Source organism: Empidonax traillii, unplaced genomic scaffold, assembly GCF_003031625.1.
Source record: "Empidonax traillii isolate 1590-97213 ecotype Southwest subspecies unplaced genomic scaffold, ASM303162v1 scaffold2:size4533513, whole genome shotgun sequence".
Lineage (NCBI taxonomy): Eukaryota > Metazoa > Chordata > Aves > Passeriformes > Tyrannidae > Empidonax > Empidonax traillii.
In genome coordinates, this window is record NW_020955195.1 from 111,803 (window position 1) to 137,208 (window position 25,406).

At 38.2% G+C, this 25,406-nt stretch overlaps 1 protein-coding gene across 8 annotated transcripts in view; it reads right to left on the bottom strand.

Moving 5' to 3' along the window:
- Positions 1–24,306, bottom strand: part of SHC3 (SHC adaptor protein 3) — a 60,595-nt gene extending 36,289 nt beyond the window's left edge. The window contains exons 1-6 of one of the 8 annotated variants that reach the window (XM_027891743.1): positions 22,254–22,603; positions 21,572–21,765; positions 21,201–21,283; positions 20,282–20,436; positions 19,983–20,144; positions 3,722–3,792 (exon numbers count right to left, since the gene is read on the bottom strand). In XM_027891743.1, coding sequence (XP_027747544.1) covers positions 3,722–3,792; positions 19,983–20,132 — 221 coding nt within the window. In that variant the 5' untranslated portion in view covers positions 20,133–20,144; positions 20,282–20,436; positions 21,201–21,283; positions 21,572–21,765; positions 22,254–22,603. Of the gene's footprint in view, positions 1–3,721; positions 3,793–19,982; positions 20,867–21,200; positions 21,284–21,571; positions 21,766–22,253; positions 22,604–23,477; positions 23,494–24,087 lie in introns of those variants that run through there. The other 7 variants (XM_027891569.1, XM_027891831.1, XM_027891908.1 and 4 more) reach the window with 7 other exon arrangements.
- Positions 24,307–25,406: the final 1,100 nt, after the last annotated feature.

Consider the following 25,406-nt stretch of genomic DNA (forward strand, 5'->3'; position numbering starts at 1 on the left):
ATTACACCACAGCAGCTTTAACAACAAGCACACAAAAATACCACATGAACCACAAACACCGCGTCACGTCGCAAAAGAATTTTACCTGATTTTTATTTTATTTTTTTTTATTATTATTATTTTTTTTTTTAAATGGAAAGCCCAAAGGCACGAAGGGCCTGGCCACAGAAGCTTAAGAGGGGTCCCCTTTCTGCGAGGACGACGGTAGGTTTCGGATGAACTTCAACCACTTGCCACCTGTGGCAAGCCCAGTAGTCTTGTCTGCTAGTCCGTCCTGCTGCTCCATCACGTTGAGAATTAAATGCTTTTGTTCGTCTTGCTCCCCGAGGAAGTTTTCTTGACTTCACATGTGTTACCAGAATCATCACTGGATAATTAATGATGCAACACGTGGATCCAGCTGGCTTCCATTTATCACCGTGTGTGACTGCTGACCCTTGTCTCATGCACCCATTTACTTGTTCAAGAGTTCACATGATGTTACATTCATTACGGAAAAGAATAAATACAATACAAGTGATTATTCTACTCTGCTGCTTCTATTTCCCCTGTAGCGAGAGAATCTTGAGACTTCAAATGCGAATGGCAAAGGGGAAAATCTATTATAAACTGTACACAGCTGTTAATTTTTCTCAGATCAGATACAAAATTAGGGCAACAATAGCTTTGCAAGGCACCACGAAGGTCGTTAAGAGCCGGTGAAGTGAGTGACAGGTGAAAGGGCTTGCTCACTTGCTTTCACATGAAGATAAACGTCTTGTTGCAAGTTCTAACACTTTTAATTTGAAAAAAAAAAAAAAAAAAAGTGAAAAAGCAAAACAAACACAAGTTACAGGCTGGGTACAACAGCATTGGATGGCATGAGTTGATGTTTCCTGTGACTGTGATAAGGAAGGAAAGGCCACTGACCAAACTATTTACACTGGGGCTTCAATGCAGTTCCTGAAATTGAAGCCAGAGTTCTTCATTTGGCAGACTGGTCCATGCATACACACTGATGCATAAACTTTCCCAGTGCACTATAACAGCTGGGATTTTCAAAGCCATTCAGGTTATCTGGACAAGCTTTGCTCATTGATTTCTCATCTCTGATTCACTAGATAACTGGAAATCTTAGCAAAATTTTAAAGTAGTTTCTAAATGCTCACTCAACAATTTAAGTGCCATTTTCAAGCAGTAATTCATTTAATCACGGAATTGTCTGTGACTGGGACTAAGAGTTTGTGTAAAATAATACCCAGAGATTTCAGCAGAGCCACAGACTACATGTCTGAGCCTCCCATGACTGAGTTATACACATTTTTTATTCTAGGAGCTTTTCTTATTTGGGATTTTGCTCATCCCCAAGGCAAGCAGAGACATAAAGTGACATATGCAATAACTGGAAGACAAAAAGAAGGCGAATGCAGGATTCCTAATGACTGACTTCCTATGTTTGAGCTCAGAAACGAGGAGAAAAAGGGTAAGAAAGCAGGCAGGGACAGAAGTGATGCAGTGCTAGAAGGGGAGTAAGTGCTTTGTATGTGAAAAACACGATGCTTTGCTGATTAGGAAGAGGTGCATGCAGACTTACACACCAAATCAGGTAACTTGACAGAGGTCATGTCAACCCCTGACAGAATCACTTTCTTCTATGACTGGTTTTGGAAAGGTTTGATGCATGCAGTAGGATCAGTTTATGGAGTTCTGGGTCTTTAGCAGTTGCTTAATAATATTTTTTTAATGAACAATGGGTTTGTATGAGAAATGCTGTATGACAAAGTATGTGAGTACCAAAAACATAAGACATGACAAGGAGATTTCTAGAGCCAGATGAATTAAGGAAATGCAGACTAAGATGCTAGATCCTGATTCAAAAGTCACCTAAAAACTTCTGCTTTCAGAAAAGTTTTAGATCAGGAACTACGTGATCAAAATGATGAGTTTTCATTGTTTAATGATAAACAGAAATCTGTAAATGCAAAACAATAAGTGAAGCAGGAAGACATGACTTCCTGCTTGAAAAAAAATGTCCTGTGATATGATCAGAGGAAGATGGGACAACAAAATGACCACCATGTAGTCAAATATGCTGTAACTTCAACAGAAAAAATATAATTCAAAGTCTGTTTCACAGTAAAAGCCAAAAATCTTTTTTTTTCATATTGAAGGAACAACAAGGCAAAGATATTTTATTCGTGTACACCATGCTGCTTCAGATCACCAAATATGCTTAAGTATTAATGGCAGATTAGTGCTTTTAAGCTAGACAAGAAGAAAAGTACAAAACTATTGCAATGAAGACATACAGGAAACTGCAGAAAAACAAAGACGAATTCAGTTCACCTTCGGACATGGAAACCAAACCCAGTGATTATCACAACTGTTTCATAAGCCATTATCATTGAACTTCCAAGTGGTAAACACAAGTGGGCCACCTGCATTGGAACTACAAGTCTGCTCAGACATTAAATAATTTTAAAAGCTCACTGCTGCAAATACACCAGAAACACACATGATGATGTTCTTTGAAAGCACAGAAGTAAAATTCTCAAATGCCTCCACAGTCTACATTGCCTAAAAAAGAGAATTCTGTCATTTACCTGTCCTCATCCTTTTATGCCTCTCATCGATGCAGTATCTTGACAAATTAATGATTAATTGTTTGTGAGGACTTATGTGGGGTCCAACTCAAAGCTGCTGTATGCAAGTATAACTCCAAGTCATTGCAATATAGACCATACAATCAGCATGCATGCCTAAAAACAAGCACTTTTTCTCATTTAATAAAAGAAATACTTAACTATTTATGATATGACAAGTGGTTTATGATAGACCTATTGGCAGCTCTTAAGATGCCTCAAAGAGGTCAAATTCAAGAACAGCATCCAGGAATATCACTTTATATGTGTTTCTTTGGAGAGGATTCCTTCTTTATTTCCAATTCCAGAAATTGAAAATGTTGCTATGAGTGCCACATTCCTCTGAAATCACATTCCCTGAAATCAATGACTCAGGTTTTCAAGTGAAAATGCCTGCAAAACACCGTTTCCTATAGTTCTTAGAAAATACTCTTCTTAGAATAAAATGATTCATGGACACTTCTTTAGAGAGCATTGCACTTATGTACAGCTCTTACAAAAATACCATGACACATTTAAAAGAATTGCAATAAGAGCCTAATGCAAGCTTATTGTTTCTTACACACAGTCTGAAAAAGAAAATATTATTTCATTTGTCCCTGGTATCACTGTGGTGATATATTTTCATCTGTATCCTTTTTAGGGTACAAATACTTTGTACTCTGACATCTTTTCATAAGAAATTCTGACATCTTTTCATAAGAAATTACTAAAAAAAAACTATAAACACAGGTCCCCAAAACAGCTCCCTAGACTAATTTTGCCAACGCATCATAGATTTTAAGCATATTTCAATTCTCACTGGCTTGAATGCCATGAAACTGGTAACCAGATAAGTGCTTTACTTGGCATAACAAACAGGCAAACATTTTCTAAAGTACCTCCTGGCCTATCAAAAATCCATGAAGGAAATATCCCTTAAGCCCTGTTGGAGCTGTATTAGCACCAGGTAAGAGATCTACCTGCAAAAGAAAAATTAGAAAGTGGATTGATGGTATCCAAAAGTTCTTTACTATGTGTTTTGCCACCTTCCCAGCCTTTCCACTTCGAGGACACAACTCAGAAGTTACTTTAAAAAACATAGTTGTACAGAGTCTTACCTTGCAATCTGTGTTCTAGTATTGAAGTCAAGAGATCTCATTGAGCGCAAGACTTCTATACACCCCAAGTACTGTAAGGAGAAATAAACAGTTGGAAAATGTATTATAATTATGCTTGAGTTCTGGGAGAAAATGCTGCTAACCATTAAGAGTCACTGTGCAATTCTTACTTTTGCATTTTATTTATCCTATGCCTTAGGTAGGTTGTTGTGATTACGCTGTCGTATGTCACAGATTTGTTCCATAAACATTTTATTTCATTTAAGTCTCAGGTTTGGTTCAACATATCATTTGATGTTTAACCTAATCACTGTAATACTCCTAATTTAAATTGTGTTGATATTTATCATAGTGTTTATTATGTGTTTTCTTCTATTTTAATCTTTCCATTTTAGATATAAAGGTAATAAAAGTAAAAAAATAATCTTAATGAGAAAGGAAGTTGTGATAAAGGAAATTCATCTAGTACTGGTTAGTAGGAAAAACTTATTTAAAAGGGAGAGAACTAAGTCTCATTAGAACAAAAAAAGGCAAATTATGGCAGGGAAAGCTGAAAAGAATACCAGCAACCAATTCTTAATAAACAGCTCAGGGATATATGTGATTTAGTAATTTCATTAATTACACTAGTATAAAGATAAAGGAAAATGTTAACAAAATACACTAATAATCCATGCTGGGAGGGTCATTCCAGAAAAGGAAGGCATGAAGGTTAGCTAATATTAAGAAAAAAACAGACTTATTGACCCAGATTTCTGCCCTGCATCTCTGCGGGGAAAAAAGAGGGAGGACCATCACAAAAGACATTAAAATGTAACAGCATCTATCACAGGAGTGAGAAAAAACTCTGATGAATCTTCTAGACTTGCTTCCAAAAGCGGTCATATTCTGGATATGCTGAAGTCTGCCAGAGCCACCACCCTTGTCAGATATTTGGATAATTTGCACAAACCAGCTCACGACTGGCACTTCCCATGGCAGCATCTTGGCATGTAGGGTAAGCATTCAACCACACAACCAGCTTTGGAAAGCCAGAGGAAATAGGGATGAGTCCTTACATCATGTGCCTGATAATGCTATTCTAGTATTGTGGGTTCATATCAGCTTCTAATATCAGTTTTGGTGTCTTCACAAGCATAATGCAATCTATTTGGGCACGAAACTGGTGCAAAAATCAAGTGAGGCCACGTTTTTGTGCCCGTTCAGGAATTTTATTTTCACTGAAAAAAATGATATTCAAATTAGAGATTTAACTGCATCAGTAAATATATTTGGAATGTCAGCAGTTTTTTTCACAGAAACATGTATGCCATAAACCGCTTACAAGCTGAGGGAGTATCTAGTTTCTTTTCACATATCCATTATTATTTATTTCTATCAAATGCTATGAAGTCGTTACAACACTGAATAAAGTAAACTGGAATACCAAGTTGACTCCTATTTGTTAAGTTGCTTGACCTTGGATTACGGTGGCACACAGTTTCTGTGGAGGGTTGCCTCAAGACCCATTTCCTAGAATATCTTAGAAATCTCCCACAATCTCAAGTTTTTTTGAAAGCTTGTATAATGCTCGTGGAAAATGTCTTGTCTGTGGAGATCCTGGCACGTGGAGCCCTCAAGCCATACTTTCAAACTGTCTACATTATCATCAGTCATCTATCAGTGCAAAATTAGGTAATCCTTCTATCTTACTACAAGTAGATTCCTTTTTTACATATATATCTGTCAGAGTACTTAAAACATCCAGAACTACATTTTCATGCTTTGGTGAAGGAAGTTAAGCCATTAACTCCATTTTTAAGTATATCTCAGAGGGTGATTTCATTCTCTTGGAGATTAAGTTCTTTAACGCCACTTGAGATAAACAGCTGGAGTAATTTAACTTATACCAATAAACAGCAATGAACGATGTTTCCCTGCACTCTTTTTGTGTCACTTTGTTTTAGTCCTGGGATGCTTTTGTAGCTTAATTTGGCCAAATATTTATTTCATGCAAGATGCTTTTATAATTGAATATGCTGTAAATGGTATAAATATTCAAAGGTATTCCTGTGATTTTTTTATATATAAAATTACTTGGTTTTCATTATCTCATCAACTGTTAATTTAGATCTCTTGACACAAGAAAACTCTTGGATTGCACTTGTTCATTCACTTATCTATATTTGCCACAAGTCTTTTAAAGTAAAGAAATTGTACAACTTTGAGAACCAGGCCCAGCATTTTGGAAGCAAACTCTGGAAGGTATTTTGACAAGTACATGCAGGCGTGCAAATAAATACACAAACACATATGCACACAAGTCACTGTCAAAATAGACAAATAATTAGACAAATACCCATAAACATACTTAGAAGGCGTGCACTTAGACTCCTTTGAGTCATACTACCTGATCTACATTAACAAAAGTAGAGACAAGATCAGACTGAAGGGGGGTCGGATGGAAAAAATTACCCTGTACTTGTTTTATGTGTATCACAGAGACAGCTGAACACAACATAGTAAGGCTTGCAGTATTCCTGACTGATCAATGCAAAGATGGCAACTGATTTTCTGGGATAAAAGATGTGAACACTTAATCACCACGGCATGTTTTCAAGTAACGAAATTACTATAAAAATTGACATTCAAAAGGTCCAAAGGCCAACTACAGGGACATATAACTCACCTACTGCTATGCTTCAATTATTCCCCAAGACCAACACTGCTCTCTAAAAATATCCATTTGAAGTACATCCTGACAAGGATCCACAGAAAGAAGACATACAACCAAGATAGCAAGTAAATAAATTATTCATTTATTTCAACAAATAAATACCCTGATTAAAAAGAAATGCTATCTTTTGCTTTAGGCATTCCATGAAACATTTAAAATATAGTTATAAAACAGTCTACTTCTAAAAAAAGCTCCTCTTCACCCAGCACTTAATGTATATTCTAACCAATCAACTACTGTATGCTGTGAAATTGATGAGATCCAGTTATCATCCTCCCTCTCATTGCTCAGGAACCAAATATACCGAGATGCAGCCCACCTTGAAGTAGGAGGATTTGGGACTACCAGTACCAAGCTCTCAGATAACATTCTGCCTTCTGTCAAGCTTCTGATATTTGAATGAGTTTCCAGCTCGTATACCCGCACTGAAAGGCACTTGTGTCCCCAGGAAAAGGTCTTTCACATGAATGAACAGCTTCCCATTCAGAGGTTTTAGATTCATAATTAGTGCTTTGCATGCTAAACAGTACCTTGCATGAAGCAGATGCAAACCTAAGAGCAGAGTGCCACATACACCTGGTAACATATAGCTCTCATTGCATGAGGTTCCAGCATCCTTACTAACTAGAATTTCGCCAGGTTAGTGTAAGAGAAGGCATAGTTTGTGAGGATTTCTTCCCTACTCCCTCAAGTACCTGTCTTCACTATGACTCAGGCAGAATATCCTTGTTCAGCAGCTAAAATCTTTCACTGAAGCCCGTGCAAGAGAGAGTATTGAGTTCTCCCAGCATTTGTCAGAGAGAGATCGTTCGACACATGAGGGCTGAGTGCGTTTGTGTGCTTGGAGACAAGAGGGAAAGCAAATCCGGGTAGTCACTGCCAGAGCTGCCTTTTGCTCCACGAATGTGAACAGCCTTGCTCAGTGTTTCCTAACAAGCTCTCCAAAACACCAAGTCACTGGAAAAAAAAAAAAAAACCTCCACTGTTGGACCCAGAAGCTAGCGGCGACAACAGCAAGAAATGCTTTCATGAGAACATGGCCAGAGTTATTCCGTGATTCTGTGAGGGTGTAGCCCTGCACAGCACTGCAGCAGTCCAACCTAGGAGCCACAAATGCTTGGGTGCTTGAGCGCTGTATGCACATCTAGCATAGGGGAGTGTCTGCTGCGTGCATGGGAAGCACGAAGATCTACCCATCCCTTGCTGTCAAACGAAAGAAGAACTCCTAATCTCTGAATCTGAGCTACTGGAATATCATTAGCTCCTCAAAACTGCACGGGCATCCTCCATAAATTGAGGCTGGCTGGTTTTAATCATGTAACCAGATGACCCATCATCAGGTCTGAGTGGTTCACTGCTTTGCAGCTCGTACCTGCCTTGCAGGAGTTATGTAAGGCATGACGTGGATACATCAGCAAACAGACACACACTTGCACTGCCAGCCAAAAATCAGCCAGTGCCCTCAAATACTGATGTATCCAAAATATGCTCTTACACTGCACAGCTGCAGATAATAGCCTGGGGGCTCAAAAACAAATTCTGCTTCCTGGTGCTCCGGGTGGTGCACGGAGATCTAGGTTTTGAAAATAGAAATAAGGTATCTCGTCATGAGCCGGCCAACTCTCTGCAATTTTCTCACCCATGGGATTAGGCTGCCCTTTTACTTGGTATGTGCAAAAGTGAACATCTTTTTACTTGCCAGATCTGTTCCTCATGTGTATCTCAAGTCATATGCCTACGTTTTTATGATTCCCTTTTTTATTCTCCCTTTTTTGGGGGATAGGGAAGGGCAAGAGACTGGGGAAATTTGTTTGGTTGGTTTACTGGGTTTTATTTTTTTACATTTTATTCTCGTTAGCCAAAAAGCTAGTCCAGAATTAAATTAATCCATGAAAGCAAATGAGTAGTTAGTATGAATTGATTGGTGGTAGTTAATTACAGTTGAAGACTCCCTTATTTAAAAATAAGACCTTTTATTTAAAATTCAGATTCTATTGCTTCTACTGCAACACGCATTTATTTATGCATCAAAATGACAGCTCCTTCTAATTTCAGGGATCATCATTAACAGCCAACAGGGCATGTGAGATATGCACTAAGAGTTCCACAAGGTTCTACAATACTTAAAAATTACTTTCAAGTTTGCTATTTACTTAAAACACATTAAGATTTAAATCCAGATGCACCCTAACAAGCAGGCCATGATACAACAATAGTAACAGCCCAGGACTTGATTTCAAGATAGTAAGTTTGTCCACATGTAACTGTGGACCAGGTCAGGACTTTTAATAACCATACTCATGCATGAAAAAAAAAAACAAACAAACAAACAAACAAAAAAAAAAAACAACCCACAAAAAAATAGCCCAAGCCACGGCCAGAGACTACAAGATTGAAAAGTATCTTACAAAATGAATTTTTCTCTTTAGCAAATTTATATGAAACAGTAAATCTCAATCCTTTTGCTACCATAACGTTAGATGAAAATCCCAGCTTAACTGAATTCACAATATCCACTTTCTAAACCACTGAAGTGGGAAAAAACCCCACCCATCCAACCAAAAAACAAACAAACAAACAAATAAGAAAACCCCAAAATGAAACCAAAAAAGGCAAAAAAAAAAAAACCAAACAAACAAAAAAACCCCAAACCCTCAAAGTAAATCAAACAAAAAACCCCCAAAACAAACACTAAAAAGGAACTGCAATCAGATATTCACTTTAATGAAATAAACTAAGTTAAAGAAGAATAATAAGTGCCACAATGCTTCCTAATTTTTTGATTGTGTTTCAGCTGAACATTTATTACCTTGAATACCTCACTAATTTGACTGAGACATGCACCACAAAGTTACTTAACTCAGATAATCAGCAAGAAATGAGCACAAAAAGAGAAGGTATCTTATCAAAACATGCATTTGATCCTTTACTTCATAAGGAGAGCACAGTGTAGTTACGTGTATTTGACTTATATGATTTGATTGAATCGACAGTTGAAATCTTTTAAATATGGAGGCAGTGAAAAACAGTATACATAAAAGGTCTTTCTACATTTGATGCTAGTCACTGACCCAAGGATGTGGCTCAGCTACCCCACTGGGACAGGGATCTGGGAGTTTGGTAGGTCTTTCTGACCTCAGTGCTTACCTGGCCCAAACTACTGATGAACTAAAACTTCAGCAAAACATAGCACAGTAGGGAGGTACTTCTCTGCATCACCAAAAAGTCAGTATTTTCTGAAGACTGGAGTGCAGTAAACCTTTTTTCTTCGTTTTATTTTGTATGTTTGTTTGTTTGTTTGTTTGTATGTTTTATGGGTCCTTCCTTTCTTTTTTCTACCTTAAGACCCGCCCATTGCTAAGAGAGTAACTCTCAAACCTCAGGGAAACCCTTTCCTGGCAGGTGGAGAGCCACTGTCCTGCCACAGTCATGGCAAACATCTCACCCAGACTCTGGCATCACAGAAGTCCGTGGGACAGCCTCTCACCTCAGGTGCTGCTGACAGTGCAAAGCACTTAAAGGGCAGCCTTTGAAAACGCTGGCCACCATCAGCTGAGCAGACAGCAGCGTGGTTAGAACAAGGTCCTGCACGCACACAGCCATTCAGGTTTCTGTTAGTGTTCCTAGATACTTCGAGAAAAAGAATGGAATGGAAAATTTGTTCAGTGACATTTCTAATGTAGAGTGAGTTATAATATTAGAAAAAGCTGTGGGCAGAACCAAGACTGGATATTCAGAGAGAAAAAAATTTGTCTAAGCAGTAGTCACAGAGCTCCAAGTCAGCTGCTAGAGATTTCAGTTTCTCTGGTAGTTTGGGATATAAATAAATCTGCCTTTGAATTCTCTGCTCAGCTATCACATAACACGATGCTGAGATCTTACCTAACGTGAGTGTTATTTTCTCCCAGTCTCCTGCTGCCCCCTCCCCTCGGGCTGGGACATCTCTTCAGGCACATGTGCAGGTCGCTGAGGGCTCTGTGCTCTGCCAGAATCTACCAGAGCACCCACTCTGCACCTCTGCCCTGTGCCTTCCTGCCACCTGCAGAATGGCATTACCTGGCTGGGGGAGCAGCCATCCTGCGTGAAAGAAACTCTGGCAGCCTTGTTCTGAATGAGGAGAGGGCCCTATATTTAGAGCTTGCCACATTCCGGCACCAAAAATGTGTCACAAACATATGCTGCCACACAGAAACAGAAAGGCTCTCTTCTGTGCTTCCATACTTGTGCAGTTGGTAATTTTTATGCCAGTAAGTAATCATGTATAGAGCTTCGCAGTGAATCAATATTTCCCCCAAAGGTTTTTTCCTCATTAAAGAACGCGTGTTCCGATCCAGACAGAAAAAAAAAATCTCTAAGTAAGGATTGATTGAATGGAAATGGAACAGAAAATCTTCTTTGGAGCTCGACTGCAAATAAATTTACAGCTGAATGGTTGAGGCTTGTCATCACAAAATGCTCCATGAGACAAGTAAACCAGAAGAGCTTCTAAACTAGTGCAGAATGATGATGCATATGACCATCAGTTGCATTCCTCTTGGAAAAGGGTGGTTTGTTTCTTCGACAGAGGATGAGAGAACACAGTTTGCCCAAGAACACTCCCAACTTTGGCCAACACCTAGCTGCTTGCTATTTCCTCCTATGCAATTACTGATTTCTGTAGCATAAAAATAGATATTATACGTCTCAATATAAGCAGAATAACAATTCTTAACCGGCGAACGACAGCCAACACCTTCAGTGAACTGACTTACCCTGTTTGAACACATGGCTCAGGTGTGCACAACTGTAATAATAAAGGGATTTAGAAGGCAAACATGGGTATTTTGTGCATGAGACCAGTGCCTCCCAGAAATTAATTCTCTGACTCATGTATTTTGATTCATTAATTAACACATTTTTAGTATAATTCAATGCGATTTTGGCAACTTTACTATGTTTACTTCTCTATTTTACTCTTTGAACTGGATGCTTGTGCTTTCAGTAACAGGGATGCCACTAGAATTATGCTACAGAACTTTCTGGTAAATGAAGAAGCCTTCATAAGGTCTTGATTTAACTACCATAGTATAGTTATAAAATATTTTCACAGCAGGCCACTCCAAACACAACATGTTTCTTTAGTATCCAGAGTACAAAACAATAAGAAGAGAGCTCACATTTTAAAATTTTCACCCCATGAATGTGAGTTTCTGTATATTTGTTAGACATGTAGCTTTAACCATGAAAATCCTTTTACAGTGATTTTCCTTAGGATTTTCATAAAGGCTTTCAATCATAAGTAAAGCGAGGCTGACTTCCACAGAAATTCTGGGATCAACTAGAGAACGAAGTTCCTAGCATTGATTAATTCAAACTGAAAGGCTGTGGAACTTTTTCATCTAAATAAATTCATCCCAAGTCTAACCCACTAACAGTAGAAAAATCAGCTGCTAAATAAAGGAAGGGAACCATCTTTTCCTGTCTTACACTCCTTTCTTGCACTGAGTTGCTCAGATGATAAAGAATAAATGCACCTTAACAGGATAAAACCCCCCAACTTTATTTACTTATATCTACTTTTATGCATATTATACATATGCATGTATATATTGTTCTACACAGGCTTAGAAATCCTATCTATTGACTGGAAGCATACACAAATATAGAGTGCCACTGATATTTAAAATGCTTGCCCAAATTCCTTGGCTCTAAAAAAGCCTACTGTTTTTTATTATTTCTGAAATGCAGTATATAAATATTTGTAGCTATTTAAAAGTTTCAGTGGGCAGCTGTATATATCTATTAATAAACTGACATACTATATATATATATATATATATATATATATATATATATAAAAACTATATATATATATAAAGTTATAAAGATTCACCAACACTCTGAAAGGGTTATTCCTTTTTCTCCCACAAAACCAGAAAACCTGCAAAGTGCCTCAGTAGCCAAGGATTCATACAAACAGAGAGGCCTTGGAGAATAACACCAGTTGAATGCCTCCAAATCTTGCTGATGATGAGGCACAGAGGGAGTGTTGTGTTTGCAAAATATCCTTGGGTGCCACTGACTTCAGGACAGCAGGAGAAACAACACTAAGCAATCCCAAACATTGCTTTCCATGTCTGTTAACACATCTCTGAAATATGATGAAGGTTTTAGGTGACTAAATATTATCAGTTGCTGAGGATCTGAATTGACTGCAGAAGTCTCCTCACAATATGAGAATTTGGGACATCTTACCAGTAATAAAATAGTTAAATAAAAGTATATCCCATAAACCTCTGTAAGAAAAGAAGAATCCATTCCATTTGGTATCTATACTGGTTTTATGTTTCTCCTTTGTGAAAGCATTCTGGCAGCATCTCACAAACAAATCACACAGTGAGGATTCGGAACCCCTTAAAAAAAGGCGAAGGCTTCAGCTAGGAAGAGAAGAACATATTTTATCTTATCTTGAAAAGCAATTTCTTAAGTTAACTCTGAGGTCTTATTTCTTGCTAGTGAGGGGAAAGATGTAACAGAGAAACAAATTTTGCTTCTGACAATTTTCTAATCTCCATCTCAAATGGGGTTGAAAACAAAACATCTTCAAAGAAAATACCTTTTTCTTATTTCATACTTGTGAGGGGATGGAACAAGATTGCCAGCATCCTGGTCAGAAATATTTTTGCTGTACAGATGCTAAATGAACTGGGTTTTCAAAAGATTTCAGGAAAAAAATCAGCATATCGGTAGTTTTGCGTGAACAGTATTTCTGAAGTTCCTGTCTTACAGACAAATGCTTTTGCATGCAAAACCTCAGAAATGCCTTTATCAGAAGTTCACACATGGGACAATGACTTATTCCATTATTTTAAATGCAAACACATTCTGTACTGTGACTCAATTCTTTGCATGGGCCAAAAGTTTTCTTTAAAAAAAAGCTACACTTAGGAGAAAAAAAAAAACCCACAACACAACCTTTAGTTCTACACCTTCAAAATTCATTTTAAAAATATATCATAATGGATGAATGCAATTATTGCAGCGTGAACCACTTAAAGTATGCACTGCAGTACCACAAATAAATTGGTTCATTTTCACAGCTGCATACTTTAATTCAGTGAACTTTCCAGACTGTTTTGTTGCTACCTTGAATATCCACTAAGATGTATTTCCCTTTAAACCATGATACAGATTAGTTACAGCAGCTTATGTTCTGCATCAGAACTCCTTTAACACACAAAAGCTTCTGCAGCCAAAACATTGTGCTTCAGTGGTTGAAAATCATAATTAGACATTTGAAACTGTTAAATATGGACACTGAAAATAATATATCCAATTATTAAAAAAATTCATGCCACCTCAGTCATTAAGTAGAATTGCTTGATAAGGAGTATTATTAAAGCACAGACCCAGAAAATGGAGGATCTAACAGGTGCTTTTCCACTATGCCAAATACAAACCTGTGTTAAGCATCTGACACACAAACTATACTGTTATGCTTTTTAATCTGTGCATTTGGAGGTGTGATGTCGGAAGGACCTGTCACTGTCAAACCTGAAAATCCAAAACCTGCAGGGAAGCAGAAGGAGTCCTTTTCTGTCTGAATTCCATATGTACCTCTGGTCTTCATCCCAAGAGTTCACCAATTAAACCCAGTAATCCTGCTTTTTCTGTCTACCTTAAACTCTTTTCTTTGTGTTATCCTATACCCTGTTTATTTTTATCTTTTATGGTTTTGGTTGCCATTCCTGTCTAATATCAAAGGCCTTTTTTTTTTTTTTAGCCTTTAAACTTTTAGTTGTGACTTGGATTGTCTGATTCAATCTTTTGAGACCGAAAATCTTTCCTGTCCCTGTACAAATTTATTTGAAAAACCCATGGAAATATCTAACTTACTAAACAAACATTCTAGATTATTGAAGTGCACCCAGTCCCTCCCAGAAAACAAGGGATAGCTGGAAATATGGTGGCATCGAGTCCCATCATTAATCCCATCACAACTCAAATGGACAGGCTCTGCCTCAGACCTGCCTGGAGCAGACCAAGCCAGGGCTGCATCACTTTTTGTTCTAAATATCTAGAATCAAATTAAATTAGTATCACACCACTATGTAGAATTGCAGAGAGGCAATACTGAATCCCTCCTGCTCTATGGAATTTATCTCATTTCTTAGGGGAGCAAATCAACTTGAAACAGTCCCGTTAGCCGGGAAGACGGGATTACTCTGACACTATACCAGGGCAGGTCTGAGGGTTTTTTTCATCATAAACAACAAGAAAATTTAATATTGACACTTTCTGCACTCACTTGAACTTCCTTCTACGAAGCAAAGCCAGGCTGTAGCACAAGTATGGGCTACTGTGCTGGTGGAGACAAGAGTTCTGTTTGGTTGGGAGAGAAAGGAGCACCCCGTCCCTGGGACAAAGGAGTGCCTTGTCTCCAGCAGTACAGGTTTTCCCCGAGGATCTTGGTTCATCTGTGTGTTTCCTTTATGTTTGTACTGGCAGAAATTAACATTGGGTGTGTGATATTCTTACTGTAAATGTTGCTGGAAGACAAGCAAAGAAACCAACCACCCAGTTTCCAAGGAAAAAGAGAGAAGTAGTTCCTGGTGCATGTAGTTTTACCTGCAAGACTGAACAGCTAAATTCATCTGGGGATTTTAAAACTGTAGGATATATATATATAACCAGCAGGATAAACAGTTAGCAGGTGTGTATAATTTTTGCTTTAAACAAAAATATTTCTCACTCTAACTATTCAAATCAGCCTTAACAGTGTCCGGGTCGTGTCACTCACAAAATAACCCTAGGTGTAGAAATTATGTCAAAGCTTCCAAGGCACTTTGCAAACAATCCAAATGTACTGAAGAACAGACATTCACATTGACAGTTGAATTCTTCAACTCTGAAATCAATACGTGGGTTATTTTCTATGAAAGGTGTGCAAAATGTACAGTAATAGCACTTGATTCATGTAATCAGAATAATATTGTAATTAAAGACTCTATTGTACAATTTCTGCTCGTAGGAACTGATCTAATTTCTGTGGGAAATGCTCTTTTTGTACCAGTGGGCTGTATAACAGACCCACAGTACTTCAGATCCATGAAGATCAAAAGAACAGTTTTCAGGAGAGCAACAGGCATCAGTATCATTCTTTCACAGTTCAAATAACAGTGAAAGAAAATGCAAAGGATAACTAACTGATCTCACAGGAATATGGCACAATAGGAGGGATTAATTACTAAAACCAGTGCTCTCTTTGTCACCTACTTCTCTCTGCCCTAATCTGCATGCATGCAGCCTCAAAATCCACAGCGATTATCCGGTTTCATTAGTCCTTGCTAACACTGTTTGGGTACCTGCGCTGAGGATAGCAGACTCTGAACTAAAGTCAGTATTCCATCCTGTTACCACCACATGACTGAAACACACAACACACTTGTTAAACCTCATTACAAACAGGATGCTCTGGGACTGTGCTCTTTATTTTTGGAAACACATGCACATAACCCTACTGAGTGTGTTTTCACCCAGGCGGTGTCAAGCTATCAGTGACTAACCATCAGCACTGCTTCGATTTGACTGACAGAATCTGAAACTGAATCTGATCTAAAATAAAATAATAATAATTTTAAAAAAATCATCCAGATTTTTTTCTAAAACAAAGATAAATTCAACATCAACCAAAAAGAGAAGCAAAAAAAGTCTTGCTGTAACGTTAATTTTGTTTTGGTTTGTTTTGGTTTGTTTTTTAACGGCATATCAGTGCTAGCTAGAACAGAAAGAAAAAAAAAAAAAAGAAACATTCTACATAACAGCCCTCAAGTCTTCCAGGGGAAGGCGACATGTGTTGCAGCTTCCACTGCGCCAGCTCCAGTGAAGGTTGAGCTTCGAAGTCTGTGTTGGCCACCAAAGAGACACAGCAATTCAGCTCATCCTTCGGCACACACACAGCTTTCAGTGTGCAGAGGTAGCCTCGATCATTTCAAAGGGAGTGTTCCCCGTAAACAGTGCCATGCAGGAATGTTTGCAGAACTGAAGCCTTGACGTGGTGGTGTGTTTGAACAGCACCACAATGGTGTCTGTTTCCTGTGTCAGATGTATATATGTGCTGTTATTCCCTCCCAAGGAATGAAAAGTGTAAAAATTTTAAAGAAATAACTGCAGTTGGGATTGTTCTCTTTAAATACTTTGCTATAATATTAATAATTTAATGTGCTTTTCATTGAAATATTTGCCTGGCTTGGGATGATTCTTTTGGGTGGAGTGGTTCTTCCTTCCTCTCTCCCAGATACTATATTTCTATCTGGTTTTATGGCTCATTAGCTTTTTCAGATATACTTCACATAGGTATATAAAATTGTACTACAGTACTTTTGGCTTATTTAGTTTTGAGCTGCCAAGAAAGAGCATTTTAAAGTCTTTGACACTTGTTACAAAATTAAATCATGAGTTACCTAAAGACACACATACATTTGCCTCTTGACTCTTGACTGTGCTGTTAATTAAATGTAACAAAACTCTAAATGTCTATTACATTACCCAATTAAACTCATCAGTAGATATTTATCACTGGAAAGAAAGGTTACACTGAAACCTTTAACCATCATTACTTCACTCAGTTTTACACTCTTTTTTATTCTATGTATTTCTTTTTCTGACAACATGAACATTTACCATCTCTCCCCATAGTAACCTGTCCCACTGTGAGGAAAACACTGAGCCCTTCAATGACTTCCATCACAACAGCAAAATATTTCATTTTTTTTCAGTAATTCATAACTTGTTACACTGTTCAGCAGTAGCATTAAGAAAAACATTAGTAACTCACCACTTTATGTCCCCTAATATGGTTATGTTCACTGTCTAATTCCTCAGTAATTTTTTTTTTTGGTGAAAATTTTTATATTAATATAAAATATAAAAATGCAACATGAAATCCACTGGGAGAAAAAAAAGATACAGAAAGTGCCAGCATTTTTATGGCTGAAAACAATTCCATCATATCAGACCAATCAGAAGACAGCTACTGTTTACCATAATCCTACACTCATTTTTAAGCATTATGCACTGCCCACTTTAAAAAGGAGTAATATGTGAAAAAGTGGGGACAGCAGTGAAGTCTCAGATTTGTCATAAATTTTGTCATAAATTGTCATAAATACGCAGGAATTTTGTGCATCTTCAGAAGATTCTAATGTGAGTTATCAAACTGCCCAGTAGCTGCAATTAGGCCTGTCCCGTGGCTAATCTTAAGCTTTGAACGTGGATTAATGAGAAAATAGTAACCCATGCACATTTACACACAAAAATGACAAAAGTTTCGCTGGTTTAAAAAAAAAAAAAAAAAATCAAATTTTCATCTCATTCAGCAAATGGCATATGGAATTTTCTGTAAGGCATATGGCATTAATTGATCATGGTACGAGCCCATCAGACAGTCAGTATAGCCACAAGGTATCCAAGGAATGTTTCCCTTCAGTGGGCATTATCTGTGTATTGATTTGATGGTCTGGATGGATAAAAGCTTTGGTAACAAACAATGTTTGAGGATTTGGGAAATGCACTTTTATTCTTATTTGTATGAATGCTGCAGTTGCTGAGGAAAATGTTGAGACACTTAATAAACAAGCAAATTAGGAACTAAACAGGACCAGTTTATTTTCATTTACTCGTTGACCCTTTATTTTGGTATTTATTTTCAACCTTTGTTTTTACATTCAGACCACTGCTCTGTGACTCTCATGCCTGAGAGCATGAGGCCAAAGTTGTCACCCATTTTTTTAAATAGGAGCAATAATCTAGGTCCCATACATTTTAAAGACATTGGCAAACACCTCAAAGAAAGTTGTTTGGTACTAATGATTTATTTTGAAAATTCTGATATGCACAATATACACCTTCAGGTATTTGGCACCAACTGAACTGATTAAAATATCAGTTATGCTATCTGTGTTAGATATGGCTTAAGTGTTAGTCCATTCCTATATAGCTTTCATTCTCTTTTTCATTCAAGGATATCAGCTTCCTCTAACATATGATAGGTCAACCACTGGAAAAATTAAGAAATTGAATACTGTGTTTGTTCTCATTCATAATGATCACTTCAGGTAAAACAAACAGCAGCAGTGAATTCTCACTTATCCTTAGCAAAATTTAAAGTCAAAGGGTTGAGCCCCCCGAGACAAGGTGAAAATGCCAAAGGACCTTCTGTTATCCGAAGTATTTCTGTGCAAAAGAACATCAGTCTCAACACCACTATACCCAGCACCAATGGGTTATTTTTATAGAGACACTTGAAGAGTAACAGAGCAGCAGTTTGTGGCTTGAAAGGTAGCCCTGACTCCTTTGTAGTTCCAGTAAATTTCAGAGCAGTATAAAAGACAGCACAATTTCAGTAGTGCTCTGAACGGGTCAACTTCCTCAACCTGCCATCACTTGCAAAATCTTCCACCACCACTAACAGAAAGAAATGAAAACTGCTTCCTAGTCCTGCAACAGTTAAATATGCACTCTGCTTCTGATAACGAGACTGGAGAAGAAGTGGTGAGAGTTAAGTAACAAGGGTGTCACTCAGTTTTAGAGCATCCTGAAATAAAGTCACACTGCGACTCTTATACCAAAAATAGGATAGGATTAAAAATAGACCTGTTATATTGATAGTCTGTTACAAAACAGCTTTTAACATTTAATACAAAAGCTACTTGGCAAATAAAGCATGGCAACTGAAGAACAAATCCAGGAAAATAATGTTATTTTTATACTTCCTGCACTGAAACTTTATGCTGAGAGGTGTAGCCACAATCTTACCTAACTACAAAAACGTTGCACACACCCTTCTTTTGAAGGCTCTAATTTAACAGGTGGTTTCAAAATACTTTCAAAGCATATGGAAGTAGTACCCTGTAAACCTAAGAACCTCTGCTCTTGACATGATGTATCAATGAACTGAAAAGAGCAATAACATTTAAGGTGGCTGAATCCTCATTATGTAAAACAAGCTGCATTTTCCTGCTCTACCCCCTACAGTGTATCTATTCGTGGAACACAATAAGAATTGTGCTCTCTGCCTTACTGCTCCAAGATTTCAAATATCATTTCGGTTCAGAAACACACCTGCCCTGAGAGGTATTTTCAAACTGAAAAATCATGCACGATTAACAGTTTTTCTCACATCAAGGGCTCCTTCTTTCCTCCTGTATGTTGCACCAGACATATTGAAAGCCTACGTATCCAAGATATATACAGTATGCTAGATAACACTGAAAACCTGAATTCAGAAGAAGGGAAAAAAAAACCCCTAACCAAAAAGTAAGAAAATCAGCGTTTAGCTTAGGAACAGTATTTTCACACAGCTGTAGAACGTTATTTGCAGGTTTGCTCTAATGAAACAAATTAACACAGCTTCCCAACCCTGCCTTCCTGCATTTACATTCCACATATTATGCACCAAAAAAGCAATATACAGATAGAGATCCTTTCAGCCTGACTAGCCTGTCAGCAAAACCAGCAGAGAATTTTTCATTGACTAAAACAGAGAATGGAAGAAAACAGACCAACCTTCACAATGTACGTCACACCAGGTCCCAGGATCTTCTCACTCGAGTGCAGCCATCCTCGAGAGGGTTTATTGACAAAGCTGCTACTTTGATTCCAGTCTTCACCTCCCAGGTGCATTTCCTCTGACCGTGCTTTTTTCCCCATGCTCATCTTGCTCACGTCCTGCTGAGAACACGAAGTGGCAGAGACAAGGTTACATGTGTTGTCTGAAGCCCCTGCTGCTGAACTAGAAGCACTCGAGCTTCCCTGCAACTTGGAGACAGCAAGCTCCTTTACTGCAGAGGAGAGGTTTTTGATACCCAAAAGGCTGCCTGTGTTAGAGAGTTTCAAGTGGGACACTTTATGGATGAGGGTGCACAGGGTGGTGGGTCCATCTTCCTGGTCCTTGCGGAGAACCTCTGGTGACACCAGGTACGAAGGTGAAGCCGAAGTCGTAGCAACTGCTGAGACCTTGCTGTTCATGGACAAATTGTGAATAAGATCATCAACTGATGTCACAGAATCATTCCTGAAGCGGTTGTACTTGGTACGTTGAAGCATGCCCTTCTATCTGCTCTCCTGCATATGTTCTGGCAAATCTGATGCCAACGCAGGAGATGCCTGCACTAACATAGCAGGCGATTCATAACGACACGGACGGACGACAAGATTTTGGGGGGAGGAAAAAAAAATCAGAGAGTACAAGGAAAAGCAAACAAACAAACCAAAACAAAACAAAAATGTATCTTTTAAAGCAATTTCTCTTGGTTCCCTGTTAAGGCTGGGAGAAGTAACAGTTTTCTGTGACTGAGATCCCAGTCCTGCTTAGAGCTGCCAACTCGCTCACAGCAAAAGCATGACTCACACAAATGAGAAGGACCCTTTTCAACAAAAGGCTGTGAACACTGCAAATCACTTCCTGTAGCCAAAAAAAAAAAAAAAAAAAAAAAAAAAAAAAAAAAAAAAAAAAAAAAAAAAAAAAAAAAAAAAAAAAAAAAAAAAAAAAAAAAAAAAAAAAAAAAAAAAAAAAAAAAAAAAAAAAAAAAAAAAAAAAAAAAAAAAAAAAAAAAAAAAAAAAAAAAAAGAGAGAGAAGAAAAAAAAAAAAATCCACCCACTTACAGCACACTAGCACCAATCAATTCTCAAATTTCCTTTTCCTATCTTCTCAAACAGATATTTCCTTTCAACCTTTAATTCCTATCCCCTCCCACCACCCTTTTAGTACCAAAGGCAATTACCTTCAAAACTGAATTAATAGCCTTTATGAAACATCACACTTTATTCTTCTGCTAAAATTCTTCCACCTCACATATTTGTGAATCTATAAAAAAATCACAGTTAGATAGCAAATACTTGGATAATATTTACACACATATATCTCCTTTCTCCTGTCCCTGCAACAAAATACAGGCACCTTAAAGGTTTTCAGAACAGATGACAGAATTAAGGAATATAGTCATTTTCTTCCACAAATGCAGTCTAACAGTGCCTTTTTGTCAATGCTGCCCCTCACAGAAACTGTTATATCCAAATTTTGACAGAGAAAGAAATCCTTCTCCCCGTTACTCCACAAGAACATTCTATTTTAATTCAGGAATTACATAAGTACCTATGTGTGAAGAAAAGTATTTTTCTGATGTCTGACAACAGGCTTAACAGATGTTTTTTTCATTCACCACTGATATTCACTCCTAAGAAAGACATGAAGAAGATCTTCAATTCACTGGAATGTTTGGCTTAATTCTGAAAAACTTAAAAACCTGAAATAATATTAAAAAGTCGAGGTAGCAGCAAACTGACATCCTGCAGTGAAAAACAAAAAAAAAAATTGGTCTTTATTTAGCACATTAGTCACAAACACTTGATCTGAGAAGCAGCAAAACATGCAGAAAACAGGTATTTAATGTCTCCTACTCTTTAAAAAAAAAAAAAAAAAAAAAAAAAAAAAAAAAGAAAAAAGACAAAATGTGTACAGCATTGTGACACACAATGCCCATCACAAGCCATATGGCTTTTTCTTATAAATCAATCTGCTTTGCAAAACATCTTTTGGATGTAGGACAATACGCTGCATTATAAACAAATTCAGACCGGAAAAGTTGCATAGTGCAAAGCTATTTCTTAAATACATGACTAACTGCAGCACAACTTGAAGGAAAAAATCCTATGGAATTCCCTCCTTCTCCCATTACTAAAGGCTGCAGTACACAAAGTGCAAATACAGTGAAGCAGCCAGCTCAAATACAGGTATTTAATTAGTATATTCATGACATATTGAATTAAATCAGCACCTCTTATCCCAGCAGTGATGAATAATGTCAATGTCTTAGTCAATGTCAAAGCATTTTTCTACTGATCTGCAGAACAGCCTTTCATCACCGCACTGCAAACCTGCTACAGCATCCTCACAGCATGCATTCCTCTCTTCATCCTCCTAGCACAGCAACAGCAAGTATACACACCACAGCCTATTTTTACGTGTCTCTACTGCCCAGAAAACCCTACTGCTCCCGAACGACTGTCTTCATTAGAAGCGGCTAGCGAGACTGCAAAAAAAAAAAAAAAAAAAAAAAAGTGAATGAGATTCTGTGCGTGTGAATGAAAGGGCTGGCTAGCATCCCCACATTTCTGTGAATGAAGCGAGGCCTCGCAGCCTCTGCCAGGCAATCCCTTGGGTGCTCACCAGCCCAGCCAATACCAGCCGGCGCTGATGACTCATTCAGCAAAGCCTTGCTAAATAGTGGAAGATCCCATTTTCGAGCGCAGGCGGCACCTTTTTTTTTTTTTGCGGCAGCGCCGGGAAATGAAGCCGGCGCCTGAGCAGGAGGGAGTGGGGTCGCCAAGCCCCCCGTGGAAGAAGGGGTGTCGCCAGAGAAATGCCCGGGCTGTCCGCAGGGGTGGCAGGTGAGGAAAAACCGCGGAGCCGGGTCCGTGTTTCTCCCCGGCCGTGTTCATTCAGCCAATTCATTTACATCCAGGACAGGAACATGAATGTGCACATTTCGTTTGATGTTTGATTGCTCCCTCTCCGTGCGCCCGCAGATTCACTGATTTCAAAGGTTTGCCTTCGGAGACCTCCGAGGCGAAGTAGCCACAAACAAAACAAACGAAAACAAAGACAAAAAAACCCCCCACAAACAAAACCTCACACCGAGGTTTTGTTTTCACAAACAAACAAACAAAACAACCACCATAAAAAACCCAGCCACAAAACAAAGCCAAAAGCCTACTCGAAAAGAAATTGCATGTACTTATTTACCCCCTTTTTTTCTTTACCCTGTGAGCACAGTAGATATTTGAAGACGGTATGATCATCAGTCCACCGAAGGGGGGGAACGGGGGTGAGGGCAGAGGGAAAGCTGGAAGACAAAAGCTTCCCAGAGCACCAGCAAGAGGTCTGTTTTCTGACACTGTTTCACTGGACACAGAAATGATACCAAGACATCCGCTGGATGTAGAGCTCTCCTGGAAACCTGATATTCAACAGTGCAGAGGACTAGAAGCCACTGCATCACCCAGTGCTTGAAATCCAGTGCTTATTTCAGTGTCTGATGGGGAAACTGTGTCCTTTACAAACCCAGCCCTAAACTGGCAGCACTGAACATTTTAAAACCCTGCCTTTTATAGTTCCTGGGCTTAGAAACAGTGCATAATTTTGCCCTACAGGCAGCAGGTTCACATCCAATTCCGGGAAATAATGAATGAAATAAGGAGACCGTGTAATAGGCATAAACTCCAATTAAAATTAGGATCTAGCTCGCTCCAGCTATTGCCAAAGAATTTATAATGTCTTTGGCATTTCCAACACTACGTCTGTAGCTAGCACACTGACTGTACCACGCCTGCCTTAAACAAGCTTGTTGCTGCTAATATCATAGACAGCAAGACATTCAAAGCACCATTTCTTCCTTATCTCTATTTGCAACCTATGTTAAATCAGCTCGTAAAGTGGATCCATTTGAAAATGAGCCTTTTTCTTTCCTTTTTTTTTTGCAGGGCTGTGAACCACTACGATTAATAAATGGCCGTGGAACAATGACTTCGTTGTTGACCCAGTGATAAAATGGCAGGTGGAAATTTGATGTTAATAGATGCAAAGTAATATATAATCCTAGAAATACATACACAGTGATGTGGTGTACACTGCCTCTGATGAAGTACAGCATTTCTTATGAACTAGTGGTAATTCTGGCAACTTGGAATTCTTTTTCAGCTCCTGTTGGTTTTCTTTCTCATTTCTGTTTTCTCAGGGACACTCCTCTCATCCTGGTGCAGTCCTTGTTTCATGTCACTGTTCCTTCTTTTCCCCCAAGCAGCTCTCATAGCCATATCCACAGCTAAACACCTTTTTCCTTCTGTATCTTCACTGCAGCCTGTATTTCAGAAGCAAGTAATTTGTATTAACAGCAATGGGTAGGGAAAAAACAGATGCTGGGGACAAAGTTAGAGGGAGAAGCTACATTTCACTGAGATTTAAAAGGCATTAAATTGCTGCAGTTGCAAACATAGGAGACATTGTCAATCCACAAGCTAAACCAGGTAAGATGATGTGATCACCATACAGAGGAAACACAGGGACTGCAACCACCGTGTTCTCCTAACTGTAGTAAGAAACTCTCCTGAATGCAAAAAAGGTGACTTTCAGTGACCTGGATTTAGAGAAATATTAATCACATAATCAGATTTGGCAAAAATACCTAGTTCCACTAACACACGGTGGTCAAACCTGTATTCTCTTTGAATAAGTGCTGGAAACTGTTGAAGTTCTGCTGAAAAACTGCTTGCATTTCCAGGGTTCTGCCTGGTGGCAGTAAAATTGCTTGTGGACTAAACTGGATTTAAGAAAAATGAGAAAGACAGTGTCTGTGGGGAGAAAAACAAACCAAGCCAAAGTGAATTTGGGCTAGCTAAGTTAAAAGAAACAGCTAATCTGTCCAGAAACACAAACACAGGTGTGGCTAAGAGTTTTAATACTGTGCAAAAAGTAGCCATAAGAGTTGACATCCCTCTTTACAGCAAGCCCTAGACAATTACTGTTACTATGATGTAACGTTAAGCCATCAGCAAACAGGATGCTATTCCTCACATTGTAGCATGATGGACACAAGTGTTTGTGCTTGGGCTTTAGTAAATGTTCTTGCAGAATCTTTAATACTAACAAAGGTCAATTCCTACCAAAAAAAAATTAAAAAAAAAAAAAAGGATAGTGTTTCAATAGAATAAAGATTTCTAATGTCCTATGGGGACATTCTTCTCTCGATTGGTTAATTGAGAAGAAAAAAATACCATCTTTCTTTGCACGATGTGAGCCAGACATATACCAGAAATCTCTTACCCATGTATTTATCAATCAGTCTAACCCAGCTTTCTTTATGTGAGACAATCTCCGATGATGTAAGTAACAGTGGAGCAAGATGACATCAACCCAAGCTGAAAAGAAATAT